The 14055-nt window shown below is 45.9% G+C and overlaps 1 protein-coding gene across 1 annotated transcript in view; it reads left to right on the top strand.

Annotated features, from left to right (window-relative positions):
* Positions 1 to 236: 236 nt before the first annotated feature.
* T265_06404 (hypothetical protein) overlaps positions 237 to 14055 on the top strand; it is a gene marked incomplete at both ends in the record, with an annotated part of 61063 nt that continues 47244 nt past the window's right edge. The window contains 9 exons of the mRNA XM_009171652.1: positions 237 to 261; positions 1194 to 1225; positions 4081 to 4155; positions 6232 to 6405; positions 6521 to 6568; positions 8544 to 8615; positions 8696 to 8793; positions 9770 to 9986; positions 12329 to 12421. Of these exons, the coding sequence (XP_009169916.1) occupies positions 237 to 261; positions 1194 to 1225; positions 4081 to 4155; positions 6232 to 6405; positions 6521 to 6568; positions 8544 to 8615; positions 8696 to 8793; positions 9770 to 9986; positions 12329 to 12421 (834 nt within the window). The remainder of the gene's footprint in view (positions 262 to 1193; positions 1226 to 4080; positions 4156 to 6231; positions 6406 to 6520; positions 6569 to 8543; positions 8616 to 8695; positions 8794 to 9769; positions 9987 to 12328; positions 12422 to 14055) is intronic.

Here is a 14055-nt window from a genome sequence, read left to right as displayed (position 1 = left end):
GGGCACTGCATGCGAACTCTTGTGGGCACATCACCGCGTCCATTGGTGCAAGACAAGGTCGTGTAATCTCACCTTTCCTATTCAGCTTTGTGATTGATGTGCTACTTGAAATTTCCGAAGCCTGGGGACCTTCGGGAGGCGAATAGCCCCCGGGAAGTTCGACCATAGACATTGAGTATGTGGACGATGCTGCTCTCCTTGGTTCAGGCACTTCAAAAGTGCAAACTACCCTAAACATGCCTTCGCCTCCAATGCCTAGTTGTATGTACCACACTCCAGTTTTCCGGTGATCGAAACTGTAGCAGCTGCAACCAATGTGCCTATGGTACACGGTTTATAGTCGATAAATTGGTTGAAATTGTCAGTGCCTAACACCGGCTCTTGAATCCCTCTCGCTAGAACGCGACAGCTGCTCAGTGGCAATTCTGTGGGTGCAGATGACACCACTTGTTTTCCACGGCACCCATCCGAATTGAGGTACTTGGAGGCCTCTTAGGCCTTTCGCTACACCTCTAGTCTACACACCCACTCACGAGCCGCTCGCTGTCAAGCAGTCGTCATAGTGAAGTGACCTTCGTCGTTGGCCCGCACTGGAAATTATTTTTATGTAGTTTTACACATGGCCTGAGTAAGCATCGGTTGGCCTGTCTTCTACCCTCTGTCTCAGCCCTGAACACTGGATCCTACCCATTTTGATCAAGATTTCTGCCCCTAGGGTAGGAAATTCCTCAGCAGATGCCGTTCAGGTGGCGATCCCTTGGAGTGCACTTTGATGAGAGCTAGGGATGGTTACTCAAAGCCATTATGGTGCTTTATGATTTTGGAAGATGGATTTCACTCGTAAGACAATCCCTACATGATAATTACAGGCAAATTGAGTGCAAGGATTCAATTGTGAATGCAGCTGGGATTTTCTCCGCCGAACCGTTCTTTAATGTTTATCACTTTCCGCGAGTTGCACGAGCAAGACTGATTACGTAGACCAGTGGCAAACTACATAAAGTTCGTACTTCTACGAACATATCTACTGAGTACTTGTTCGTATCACTAGACGGAATCGTGAGCCGTCCACCATGGATATAAACCCATCTGCGGTTTTGTTATTTTTCAGGTTGTAGACCTCTGCTACTGTTGAGGGTAGTCCATCTTTCTTTAGCTCACAGCTTTTGATAAATTATTCTCACCCATTTTAGATTTCGTGGAGCCGATTGACGCCATGGCTTATGTAAGTACTCTCACTAATTTGCTTGATACATCATTTTCGCAAGCTAATCTCAGTTTCTCATCCAGGCTTTCAATGGTGCTCGTTTTAGTTGCCGAATGCCCGTATTCCCGACTGTGGCTTGGGTTTTCGTAGTCGATAGTGCTCATAAGACAAATGCTACTGGTGGTTTTATTTCAAAATTAGATAACCATCTCGCACTTTGTTGGCACATTTGTTTGTAAATGCGAATTGCTTTTTAGTTAATATTTACGTCTGACTGATGTGTCCGGTCCTTCATTACTACTTATTCTACTTTATGCAACTCGAATGGCGCACAAAGGCAAAGGTACCGCCACATGGCCTGAGCCAAACAGATCACCTTTAACATTCGGTCTGACAATGTTTATATGAACTGACAGCTTGAAAGTCATAAACACCGATTAGCTACCATATCGTCCAGTGTCTCCAGTCAAGCACAGGAAGCACCACGTGCGCCCCATCATAGTAGGCGAACAACACCGAATCGCCGAAAATTTTCGTCACATTATACATTCCCTTCTGCCGTGTAAAATGCCGTGCAGAGCTAGGTGGGGGCGAGATGGCCCAAGTGGTTAGAGCGTGAATTTACTGACGGGAAGGTCCGTGGTTCGAATCCGACCTCCGCCACTCGACTTCCCCCGTCTAGGCTTTGGCAACCTGGCAGTATCCCAGCCCTTGTGCTTCCTTCGGGTGGCATGGCAGCTAGGCACCGGAAGGTTCCTACAGCTGAACGCTTTTTTAGGTTTCCGCTACTCCGAGTCAGGCACGGAAACAGTGCTCTTTTTGGTAGATGGTGGCTCGGGATGCGTAGCACATGTCCCAGCTTGCAGTGCTGGATGTGTTGTTTGATGGAGTTCTTTCCTGCGTCACCAAAAGCCCATCTCCTAACTCGCTGATTCCAGCTCTACATCAGAAGCCTGAAGATCCCCCGGATCCTCCATTCTAAATGGTCAATTCTTGCAACTGTACAATACAACCCGTACTGTAGTCTGATAGCCGCATCCCTTGAGGCCCAGTGGGATGACTTTTGGTACAACAGTTGGCGCGAATCAACATATGCAATTTTTGCCTTCAGATCGCTGCGTCAACTTATTTTACCACACCACCTTCAGAGCTAATACAACTTCCAAGATGCGGAAGTTCCGCAACCTCTAGCAGCACGCCTTGACATCCCAGTGGCATGTTCAAAGACTACGTCCTGTATTATAACTCTGCATTTTTGGGTGCGAAGTACATGCCCGAAGGACTGGGTGACATTCATCAGCTTTTCAAGTAGTGCTTGTGCTTCTTGCTCGCTTTCAAAAATGACAACAATGTCTGCATATTAGAGGTTGATCAGGTTCTCACTTCGAGAGATCTGAACACCGGATTTTCGAGAACTTCCACTTTTCGCTTCATTGTCTTATTAGCAACGAAATTTAACAAGATGAGAGACTGAGCACCCTTGTCGGATACCAATGTTTGTAGGAGAGCTCTTGCCGAGCCACCCGTACAATCTGACACATATGTATGTGAATACACACAGTGCATAGTATCCACGAACTTTCGGGGAATACCCAGTTGCGCAAGCGTGTTGAGAAGCACTAGCCGACCGACGGAGTCCTGTGCATTGTTGAAGCCAAGGAACACCGGGATTTTAGGGCACTTATACTCACACTTAACGGAGTGTGGAGTTGTGTCCACCCGGCCCCTTTCTGGCCGGAATCCTGCTTGTTCTTGGAGTCCGTCTTCTTGCACTTTTGTAAAACGACGCGAAATAAGTAATCATCGTCATCATCAATGACAGCAACATCAGTGTTGGCACTGATGCTTCACTGCCGTAAAAATAAGCAATGCAATGAGTCTGGTTTCGGCGGGGATGAAGCTAATTTCTATGTGATTATCACACTCATTGCAAGTGCTGTTTTCGAAAATCGACACCAATCTTGACACCCGATTTAGTTGGGACAGTCTGTTTCTCCCATATGGAGGTAACTAATTTAGACAAACACCGATTGAGGATTTCACTTCCACGTTTGAACAGAACGGACGGTATGCAAAACATTTCCCTATTCCCAAAGCCGTCGTATTAGTTCCAGTCAGCCTAGCTTGCGGTACCACTACCCAACTCAAGCCCGGACCTGCGAAGTATCCGTAGTATCTAACTGATTCACCAAGTATCCCGAGATACGGGATTTCAATGTAGCTGTCGTATCATGGAACTGTTCTTGAACTAGACTCCATCGTCCATCTTTTGCTGCTCTTCGTTTGGCCATTGTCCCAGTGAGCACTAAGCCAATTAGCTAGACAAGCTACACGAAATTGTCGCTGAAAGAGCGATTGTGTGTTTGGCTTCTTTTGATAAAGACTTCGATTAAGCGGTGTGATCGGATGATATGTACCAAGGATTCGGAGGCAGTCTGGTTCCTGTACCATTGACCTGTTGCCCATCTGCCCTGCACAAAACCATGCAGTAAAAATAACGATTTCTCGCTTGACTGTTTAGGTAGATCGCCTTCAGCTGGAATGGGTTCCGCGATTGAAGTGCGAGCTTACTGACCACAAAGTTCGTGGTTCGAGACCAACTCCGGCATCTCAGCTGCTCCTGTATAGGATTGAGCACACTGGCGGTATCCCAGTTCTGGTGTCCTGTTCGGTTAGCATGCACCGGAAAGGTGTCAGATGAACAATTAATTTTATTAGTACAGATCATTTCCTCTAATTACTTCCGTACATATTCTGAAATAACTCCATGAAGCAAGCCTTTCCTTTCCTATATCATGAGGCTGTTTTTTTCCAACATTTTCGCTCAGTTTTCTACCCAACGTCTAAACATGACTGTAACCATACTTCTTCAGTCCCGCAGATTGTTTTTCTTCGATAAGTTCACAGTTCGTGATGCATCGCTGCCAGATCTTTTCACAGGATTCAATGTAAGTACCTTGATCGTTGAGTTACTACCTAGGCTGAAACATATTTTGGCTATACCGTTGTTAATTACTTTTCCACACCCGCTATGTCCCGAGGTCGATTCAACTGAAGGTAGATTTGGACATAGGCGTCCTGGGGAGCATACCCCACTAGACACTAAATAAAAGAACAAGAGAACAATCTATTCGATTTGCTGGCTAGGCCACCCGTGCAGTGATAGAGATCACCTGGAGTGAGATATGGAACAATAAGGCAAAAACAATGACAGTTTTGCTAGCCATTGTGTGTTGGAGAACGTTTGCTCTTTTTCAGGTGTCGTTAACTCGCCTGCGAGCAACCAAACTATAGAATGTGAAATATGCCAACGGTCCGAATATCTAGATTTGTGAGGAAAGAGCCCACAGGAAGCCTAAATACAGTACTGGCCAAGAAACTGTACATGGCTCACATCGGCCAACTCACGCTCAATCATTAAGTCGTGCGGCTAATTCCGTATGAGACGATTGATTAGATCGCATGTTCATGGGTGCCCGATCATTTTGTGCTTGTTATCTTGGGTTTAGAGCTCTAGAATGACACTTCATCATAAGGGTGAAAGGTTATGGGGACCCAAACTGCAAGGCTGACCTCGCCAACATCACTCAAGCTCTTCAGAATCCTTTCCACACCCTTCATGCCATTCTGGTGGGACAGAACTCCTCTCGGGAGATGGTGTTTCGGCATGTGTGGCACATGGCCACGCCACCACAGTTGATGGTGTTGGATGTTTTCCGCGACTAAAGTACCTGCTGCACAACCAGCTACCCGTTTTCTGTCTACCTCGTTCGTTGACGCCCTTCGATCCGGGCAACACTTCAGGGACGTCGGTGGAAAAAACCTGAAGACTCCCCATACCATCTGTCCACAGAGACCAATTGTCGCACCAATCCAGAAACACAATTCCTAATGTAGCCCGGTAGACAGTCCGATTGAGACCCCAATGATTTTGATGCTACCAGTGACACAGAGTAGCACACGTGATTCGAGCCTTCGAGATTCATTCGATTTTAGTCGGCTACGGATGAATACTCATGTTATGTTATGCAGCCAACCTAGAAATCGCGCCTTACAACAACACAGGAGCTACCACTCACATTCTATTTGGAAAATTTATCGACGAACAGTACTCATGGTGCAAACCTGTCTGGAAGTATTCTGTATATCTGACGCATCTTTCTTTTCGGGAATTTACCTCCCACCCTTATTCGGTCAAGCGTGTTCTGGAAGGCGACGGGGGAGAGTTGTAGATAACAGATAGCTGATCCACCAGCCGTAACTTTGAACTCCGAAGTAAACCGCATCCGAACCGATTCATTGGCTATGGTTCACCTACTTGGTATTAGGTCTTATTTCTGACTAATTTCACTGTCTGGCTGGGTTGCTCCCCTTCACATTAATAACATATACTCTGTGTTATCATATATGCTTGTCTGGGGCATCGGTAATTATGAAATGACTCTGTTTTCTCAGCAAAAGAAGTCTTTAAAAATGTTGACGCTAGGGATAATTCGCATCATAATTCCAGAGGATTTTCACATAATTGTTGCTCATGCAGGCATCGTATACTCTCCGCGACTAGATGATCATACTCATAGCACGCCCATTTCTTTCTGGACCATATCTACACCAAAGGAGATTTATTGCATTACACACCCTTTTCGGTCGGTAGTATCTCCCAGGTTAACCTCTCCACTGCATGCTTTTGGTGTCAATCACCTCATCAAAAAGTATAAATCAACACCAAAGCCCTCTTATTGTCATGACCTAAGTGTTTGGGCTTGGGTTGTGGGTCTTTTGATGGTTGTGCTGATTCCCAATACTTAGCCAACCCCGCGGGAGATGTGTGTTTAGCTCGTCCGGGATCTCTTTGATCCAGAGTCGCACACCAAGTCATATCTGACGAAAGCGCTGTTGTGGACGTTCTGGAGTTGTAAACTCTCTTGATTTACTCTTTGTTTGAAGCCAAGAACCACAGGAATCTTGCTAATCCATTTGAAGTTCCGCTTCCTTACTCCGCTCCTTGTTCCTCTCACTCCTAGGATATTCGACCCAGTTGCACCACCTCTGGTCGTGGTTTCTTGTGGATCGGTGATGACACCGGATCTGTGCATCGATTCGACCGAAGTCAACAATTAACCTCCTTCAAGGCTCATGCACAATCAGTGCGCCTTATGCATCAGTCCAAGCAACATGATTTGTTAATTACGGTGGGAGTAAGTCTTAAATGAAATGCCGCTCCTAATCTCCTTCGTATTGTCTTGTTCGCCTTTGATTATATTGTGTCTGATGGTTTCGTAACTCAAAATGTCGCTGCCTGTTCTGTTTTAGTTAGATGACTTGGGCGAAGAGCGACTCAAGGTGTGGAACACTGCAAAGGTAAATCACCATTTCGATCTATCCAGTTATGTGACTGCCTTAATGTCGGTTGAACTCTTACATCGGAAGTAATAGCCGGTTTACTGTCGGAGTAGTGGGAACGGTGATCTTCACCATATAGTGCTGACACTTGGATCGATCAAACGACCACAGACACATGTTGTTAGGGAGAACATCTAATTTTAATTATTTGGGGTGAACACTCCCTCACAACACCTGTATTGCAAACAAACAAGTGCAGAAACTACAAGTGTTTTCGCACTAGTTGAGTGACACTTTTCATTGATCTATGGTGTTAGGGAATTGATTTATTGATTGACTGGCCTGGATGCGTACCGGCTTCTTTATTGAGATTTTGGTGGAGTTTGAAGGTCTCAGTAGGCTTCGCACAGCCTGAGATTATTCGCAGGAATCTGACCTTCCTGACAGAGGGAGACCAAATGGTCTGATCTAAAAATTGTTTTCATTGTTAGGAAAACCGAGGTTGTTTACACGAGTGGCAAGTAAAACAACAAAGTATTGAACCCACTCATTTCCATGCCTATTCGGTTTTGACGGGAGATTCACCTGGTACCCAGCTGATGGACTCTACTCAATCTCCTGTCAAAACCCAATTGGTATTTCACTAATTTTGTGCAATTCGGGTTCACGTAGAACATAAGGTTGATGGAAACGCGCGGACTGCGTCTACTTGATGAGCCCCCAAAAGGGCGAAACCCGTCGTGGGGTGTCGAACAATTTCCAGCAACCTTATGAGTATTGTATCACGTCTGTTCAAAGTAATGAACCGTTCTCTTCCGGTGAATTATGCTCTATCTAGTAGGGGTTGCGCCTTTTCATGTACTCTGAGCGTAAATAACCTCGTCGCATTGTTTCATCGGGTTGGACGTGTGGTAACATTAGCTCTACCTGTCCATTCGGATGCACGCGGGCTGCAATCCTCGAAAGATTTTGCCTTGCAAATATAACTCTCCAGCCAGAAAATCAGTTTGAAAACCCTTTCAGCTCATTGTTGTCGCATGCTGGTTAGGATACTGTCAGGCCGGTCAGGTTTAGGCAGAGGAGAGTCACCGATATCATGACCGGTGACTTCAAACGCGGTTTTGAAAACCGGCGCTTCACTGTCGAACCACGGACTTTCCAGTGCGAATTACTTTACCCAAGACTTGTTAAAACCCCAGGTAATCCCTGGCACCTCAAATGCTCCCGTCTAGGCCTGAGCAATCTGGCAGTATCTCAGCCATCTTGCTTCATCCGATTCGCATGGCAACCAGACACCGAAGGGCTGTTAGACCTGAACGCCATATTGATCACGTGATTTAGGGAAATTGTGATCAAGACGGGTGGAGTGCCTGTGCAAAAAGTGCATTCCAACCTCCCACTAACGAAGCTGAATACTTGTCATTGGGTCGTTTTTCCCCATTGGTATTTAAGACATCAAGAATTCAATACGTGCTGCCGAATACTTGAAAAAGCACTACCACGGCATACCGGTAATTCTTGTGGTTGGTTGTAGTTTGAAGCCAGCCTATTGTTCACCGGGGGAATATACCCTGTTTGCTACTGATCTCCTGTTCTTTGGCTATTAGATTACTGAAGCATGCGCAAAAGGAACTTCTGATTGTCTTTCCGACCATTCGTCGATACCCATCTTGCTAGCTGCAAGCTTTGAATGTATCTTGCTATTCTTCTCAGATATCTCGTTTCCCGTCCAATACGTGGTGCGTGCATGGTGGTTTGGCGCACGTTCGCCTGACCTAACTCAGCTGTCAGTTGGATCTTCTCGTTTAGTGTAGCACAAGTGATCACAATCCACAGCACTACTTTAGGCAAGGCATTTTTGTCAAAAACCATCTGTCATTCTCCCGCTCCCTTTTACCGCTAAACGATGACCCACTTAGAGTTGCTCGACATACCTTTTTTTTAGTATTTTGGAAACTAGGCCCCAGTTCTCATTCCCACACGTTCCTTTCAGTGGTTGAATAAACCGACACCCTATTGTTGTCGAACAACAACTACAGAACCGCCCGGACAAGCTCCTAGTCATGTGAGTAAACTTTCTTCTGTTTCCTTCAATTTGTCCCTCGTCATCCTCGTTATCATCCTCGTTTCAACTTGTTTTCACAGGTTTCCTGTTTATTTGTGGACGAGCAACTTCAGTTTATTCTCCTCGGTCACGTTCAAGGACACTTGCAATTATTCAAGGGTGACATCAGCCGTGAAAGGTGAGTTTCACCGGTTGTACCGGAGTGCCGTTTTCTCGCTACGCAAATCTTCTCTAGCTCACACTATAAAACAGCACTTGTTCACTGAACACAGGACTAGATGTTTTAATCCAAGATGCTTTCAATTGGTCATGTACGGCGATCATATACCCAGTGAAGGAGGCAGAAACACTTGCTAGGTGCCAAGTTTTCACTATCCGAGTCCAACCGCCGGTGTTATCACAACTGTCTGGTCAGGAATCTGTAGCTGCGTGCTCCTCCGGCGTGTGACGCCCGTTTCTAACGCTAGTTCAGTTTCTTCTCCCCAAACTGGTCGAAAATTTTTTTAAAAAAAACAGACTGTGTCACATTGCAGTAAACTCAGGGAAAATTTTTTAAAAAAAAAAAAATGTGTCACATTGCAGTAAACTCAGGTTACCGAGTACGTGGATTTGTGTGTCGGTCTAGTACTCCCACTTGACTCGATCGACGAACCTCGCTTGAGAAAAGCTGCATACACTGGTTGGAGGGTACATCAGGGTGACCTCAAGTACAGAAGTCATCCATGTTTAATCACAAAGGAAGATGTATTTTGCTCCTTTAGCGGGGAAATCATTCACTAGATGGTAGCCAATGGGGAACAGTGGTATGATGTGATCGGCGAAGTTGACTCCCTCCAGATTGGTCGTGATTGGTGCGCAAGATTCCACACTGTTACGTCTAGAAAGGGATTGCCATTTTCGTTCGTGCACTTGGTCTCAGTATCTTCCACCAATTTATGCTGCCAGCATCAGTCGATTCAGAATTGAGCCCGATTCCCTCATCGCTCGAGTGCCATCTTCATCGCTTACTGGAACCTTGGTGGTAACAATTTCGCCCTATCGAAACTCAGTGCAACAGGTAACCGGCGCTTTCTTCCTACCTGGATCTCGTTTTCTACCGCACGGTTATTTCGCCTTCCAAGTTCTTAGTCAGGCACTTGTTTATTATGTTTCAGACAGTGCAAACGATACCTCCTTCATACTTTTAACACACCCGTCACTGGTTTGGGTCTACAGTTGGTTGGCCCAAAGCAACCGCTGGCCAAGCTTTCCGTTGTTTCCGATTCCCGGAGCAGTCGAGCAGCCGAACTACAAAGTCCTGTTGTGTTTGCAACGACGGAACAGTGTGTCATGAGCTTTGTTCTCGGTCGACGTGACGAAGTGTTGTCCAAAGTGAGTTAGTGTACTTTGCGCAGTCGGGATTTCTCGCAACTGTGACCTTTTGGGGGGGATACTTACCTGTAGAAAACACGAGGACTGAAACACTACCTGGATAACGTCCAACTTAGAAAAAACTCTTTCAGATGAAACCTCATACCCTAACTTGTGTCGTGTGGGGTTTGAGGGTGACAATTAGGTGTAGGGAGACAGTCTCATGCAGTTCAACAAACTCTTTGGTGGTTCTGTATCTTCAGTTTTAAAGTATTGCACACGAACGGATGACCTTATGCACCAATTTATCAGCTCCCGCAGCTACCTACCCCTTATCGGGGACGAAACTGCGGTAGCTATTACAGCTGACCAAAATGGTCGACTCGCCTTCACTTTTACACTAAGGCATTTCACCGGGTCTGATATTGCAAGCTCTAACAGTCAGACAAAAATTAAAATAGGCTATTCATCAGTAAAAACCTCTTGGACGTGCGATCCGATGTATGCATCAGGGTTATCCTCAGATGACATCTGCAGCAGATCAGACAGATGTCTGTCAGGGCTTGCCGAACCTTTCAAGACGCAGGCTGGATCGCCGACTTGGTATCCCTTCCGTCTTTATTAGGAAAAAAACTTCTAGGCGTGATTGATCAGTTAATGGTTATCCGCATGTTGATGGTGTAGTACTTTCGATAGTATAGAGACCGTGAGGCTAAAGCCCACCAGGGAGAAAAAGACTGGAAGTTATCATTCCAGAAGGACCGGCAAGGAAACAGGATGACTATTTGAGCTTGCTCGAATAACTAAAAGCATAGAAGGAGGGATCTGACGTTGATTTTTGAGCGTATGCAGTGGTGCGCATGATAATACATAGCATGGTGGCGAGTTGGACCAAGTGGTTAGAACGCGAATTTACCGACCAGAAGTCCGTGGTTCGAACCCGACCTCTGCCTCTCGACTTCCCCTGTCTAGGCTTGGGTAAACTGACAGTATCCCAGCCCTCGTGCTTCCTTCGCGTGGCATGACAGTTAGGCACCGAAAGCTGACTGGTTATCGATTACTGTCTAATACATAGCATATTGTCGGAGACCCCAGTATTAGGTGTGAATGTCAGAATACGGGAATATGCAGAATCCGAATGCCGTTGATAGCCAGTCTTCATTGAGGATATTCGGACTCAAATTTGCTCGTACATTCGACTCATCAATATGTACCAAGGGTTTTCCGCTAAGTTGATATTAGCACCGCTAGCTAGCTAGTCTCGGATGACGGAAAAAACCCAGCTCCTGATGAGAAGGGAAACCGGCTGATTTGTCTTGTTGGCTTGCTATATATTTCCTATAGCAGCGAGTGCCAGTGACAGCTCAAACACTATTAGAAAAAATCCTTCAGCTGTAACAGCTTCCAGTGCCTAGCTGCCGTGCCACCCGAAGGTTGCACGAGGGCTGGGATACTGCCAGGTTGTCCAAGCCTAGACAGGGGAAGTCGAGAGGCAGAGGTCGGGTTCGAACCACGAACCTTCCGGTCAGTAAATTCGCGCTCTAACCACTTGAGCCATCTCGCTCCCAAACACTATTAGAATCCACACAGTAGAATTCTGGTTGCTGATTAGCATGGTTTCTCTGAAACGGGCACTAGGATTTGTCCCCTTTTCCCTCAATTGTTAGTCTATCGAATGTTTTGTCTACCGGTGTTTTAAACCGCTTTGGCCAGATATTGCTCGCTCGTTTCACCAGTAGTATACGCCGTGGTCCGAACCATCACGTGGGTTTACGCTATCTGCCGTCTGGGTTTTGGCGGATTTGTAGTACTATGGTCGGGTTGTATTAGATTTGTGCACCGAAGGGTTGCTCAGCGGTTTTTTGCCACATGTAAACTGCATCATTTATCACCGCACTACTCATGAGAGAGGACCAGGTTATCTACCAATTTTACACCTTTTTCATGTTATGGTGCCTCGGCATTGTTCGTAAAGTGAACTATTGAAGATTTTTAAGTATCTCGGTGGAAATTAAACGATGGCTGAGTGTCGCAAGAGAATGTTCAAACTCTGGCATAAAACCCGAAGAGGTGTGCATTAGTCAGGTCACGTGAGCCTGACTTCCGGTCATCACTGGATCTCTATCGAGACAGCAAGAGTCCTACGGGGGCAGTCCAATAATTTTGTCAGGACATCTTGCGAAAAGTGCCGGCATTTCTCAAAGTAGGCCTACTTAACAAGCAGTTTGAGTTCGCCAGGAGATGCACGCTTAGCATATACTCACGGGGCAACACACAGTTGGCTCGTTCGGCTTTCATTGTTCGGTTTATTCGCAGTCTGGTTCATTCATTTGTGTGACCATTGCATCTCTCATTCCCCTCAGACCGTGCTCGATCGGTTTGGTGCCTCATTCGACTGTTCTTCAATTGTCAGCCTAACTCCTGATAATCTTCAGTTTGCTGTTGCTTCTCGAGATGTAAGTTGTGTGTGCAAATTCTTTTACCTTTCGTCGCACTGTGCACCCCACGTCTGACCCTTTCTGATAGCCTCTCAAACACAAGTTCCGTGCTCTATTTGTCACATGACCTGTGCTCTTCTCTTTTGAGAAGAGTACTCTGTGTTTTTATTTTCCACTAAGATGCGCTAGTTTCACCTATATTTCAATTTATATGCCAGAAACTTGGAACATATCTGTTGGGGCATCAGTAATTGTCGAATACATGTATGAGCCGTTGAACTTGAAAATTCTGCAAGGCTAAGACAGTTGAATTCGATTTTTTGGCGTAGCATTCTCCTATAAGTGAGGTGAAGTGACAGATTTGTTTTACACAGCGATTCTGTCAGTCTTGCTTGATGTTTGTCATGGAGATAAGCTGGTCGTACGTTCTGAAGCCTAGTTTTTTAGCACTTCTCTATGCAGTTGGAGTAAAGGGGAAGGGGTACATTGATGGGTCATTGTACTAATTTGCCTTTACGAAAGTGGAGGTTGTCACCAACGCCTTCGTTATCACTCACACTGTTTAGTGAATGTGAAAAATTTGTCGAATTAAGTAGAACAAGTGGAAACTAGGAGTACGCTTTCGCTCGTTTAGTTTTCAGGGTAGGCTGCCATCTTCCCACCGCTTCTGTAAAATTTTCCAGTACATCGTTGATTTCTACGTAAGTTTTCTCACCGTTGTGTTTACACGGTCATCAGAGAAAATTCCAGGATAGACTGAAACTGAAACCTGCACTTGGTTCATGTTCTGTGGAACCAGGCTCATAAGAGTCTCGTCCATATCTTCTCCGGCAGGGTTTGTGAGTACAATGCACCTTCAGGTTGATGATAGGCATACTTTTTAAGCTAGTCTTGTACACTGCCGATTGAGACGGCGGCTCAAGGTTGCTCCAGTCGAAGGGTGTGTCTGATACAATTCAGTTCAGGTTTTAGACCGCGAAGCTCAGTGGTTCATCAAACAAAATTATCTTGCGTGCACTTTGGTGGTTAGAGCGCGAATTTACTGACCGGAAGGTCCGTGTTTAGAACTCGACTTCCCCTGTCTAGGCTTGGACAACCTGGCAGTATCCCAGCCCTCGTGCAACCTTCGGGTGTTATGTCAGTTAGGCACCGAAAGGGTGCTACAGCTGAACGATTTGGTGTGCTTCAACGCATGTACACCCGTCATACTGTGTAAGTTCCATGAGCTACATCCTTCGTATTGCCCATAGATAGAATATTGAGGTTGGTGTCTTTGAATTGATGCAATGACATTGATAGTGTTTCTGGCGTCCGAATCATGGATGGCCCTCGTTATCGTCCTGATCAAGCATCTGGAGTCGTGAGTTTGAGTCTGGGATAGCCTGTGTACGGAATGCACCTTCCTGGTTGATATCTCCTTTCGGGGTACGGTGTTTCCTAATGCAGACAAATCGGGGACCGTACCATTTTGCGTTCTTCTGGGAAACAGTTCGAGCGCACGCCCCCCGGGGGGAACAACGGTGTACTTCCCAACACAATATCCTACAGTTTGTTTGAACTGTCGGTAACGGAACATGGAACGTAGCGTATGGACCGTGCTAGCACACTTCTGAGTTGTAACAGAGACAGCTACTCAGGCGTTTTTTTTTGAA

This window comes from Opisthorchis viverrini (genome assembly GCF_000715545.1).
Source record: "Opisthorchis viverrini unplaced genomic scaffold opera_v5_130, whole genome shotgun sequence".
NCBI lineage: Eukaryota > Metazoa > Platyhelminthes > Trematoda > Opisthorchiida > Opisthorchiidae > Opisthorchis > Opisthorchis viverrini.
Note: the sequence above shows the minus strand (reverse complement) of the source record. Positions and strands in the feature narration are given on the sequence as shown.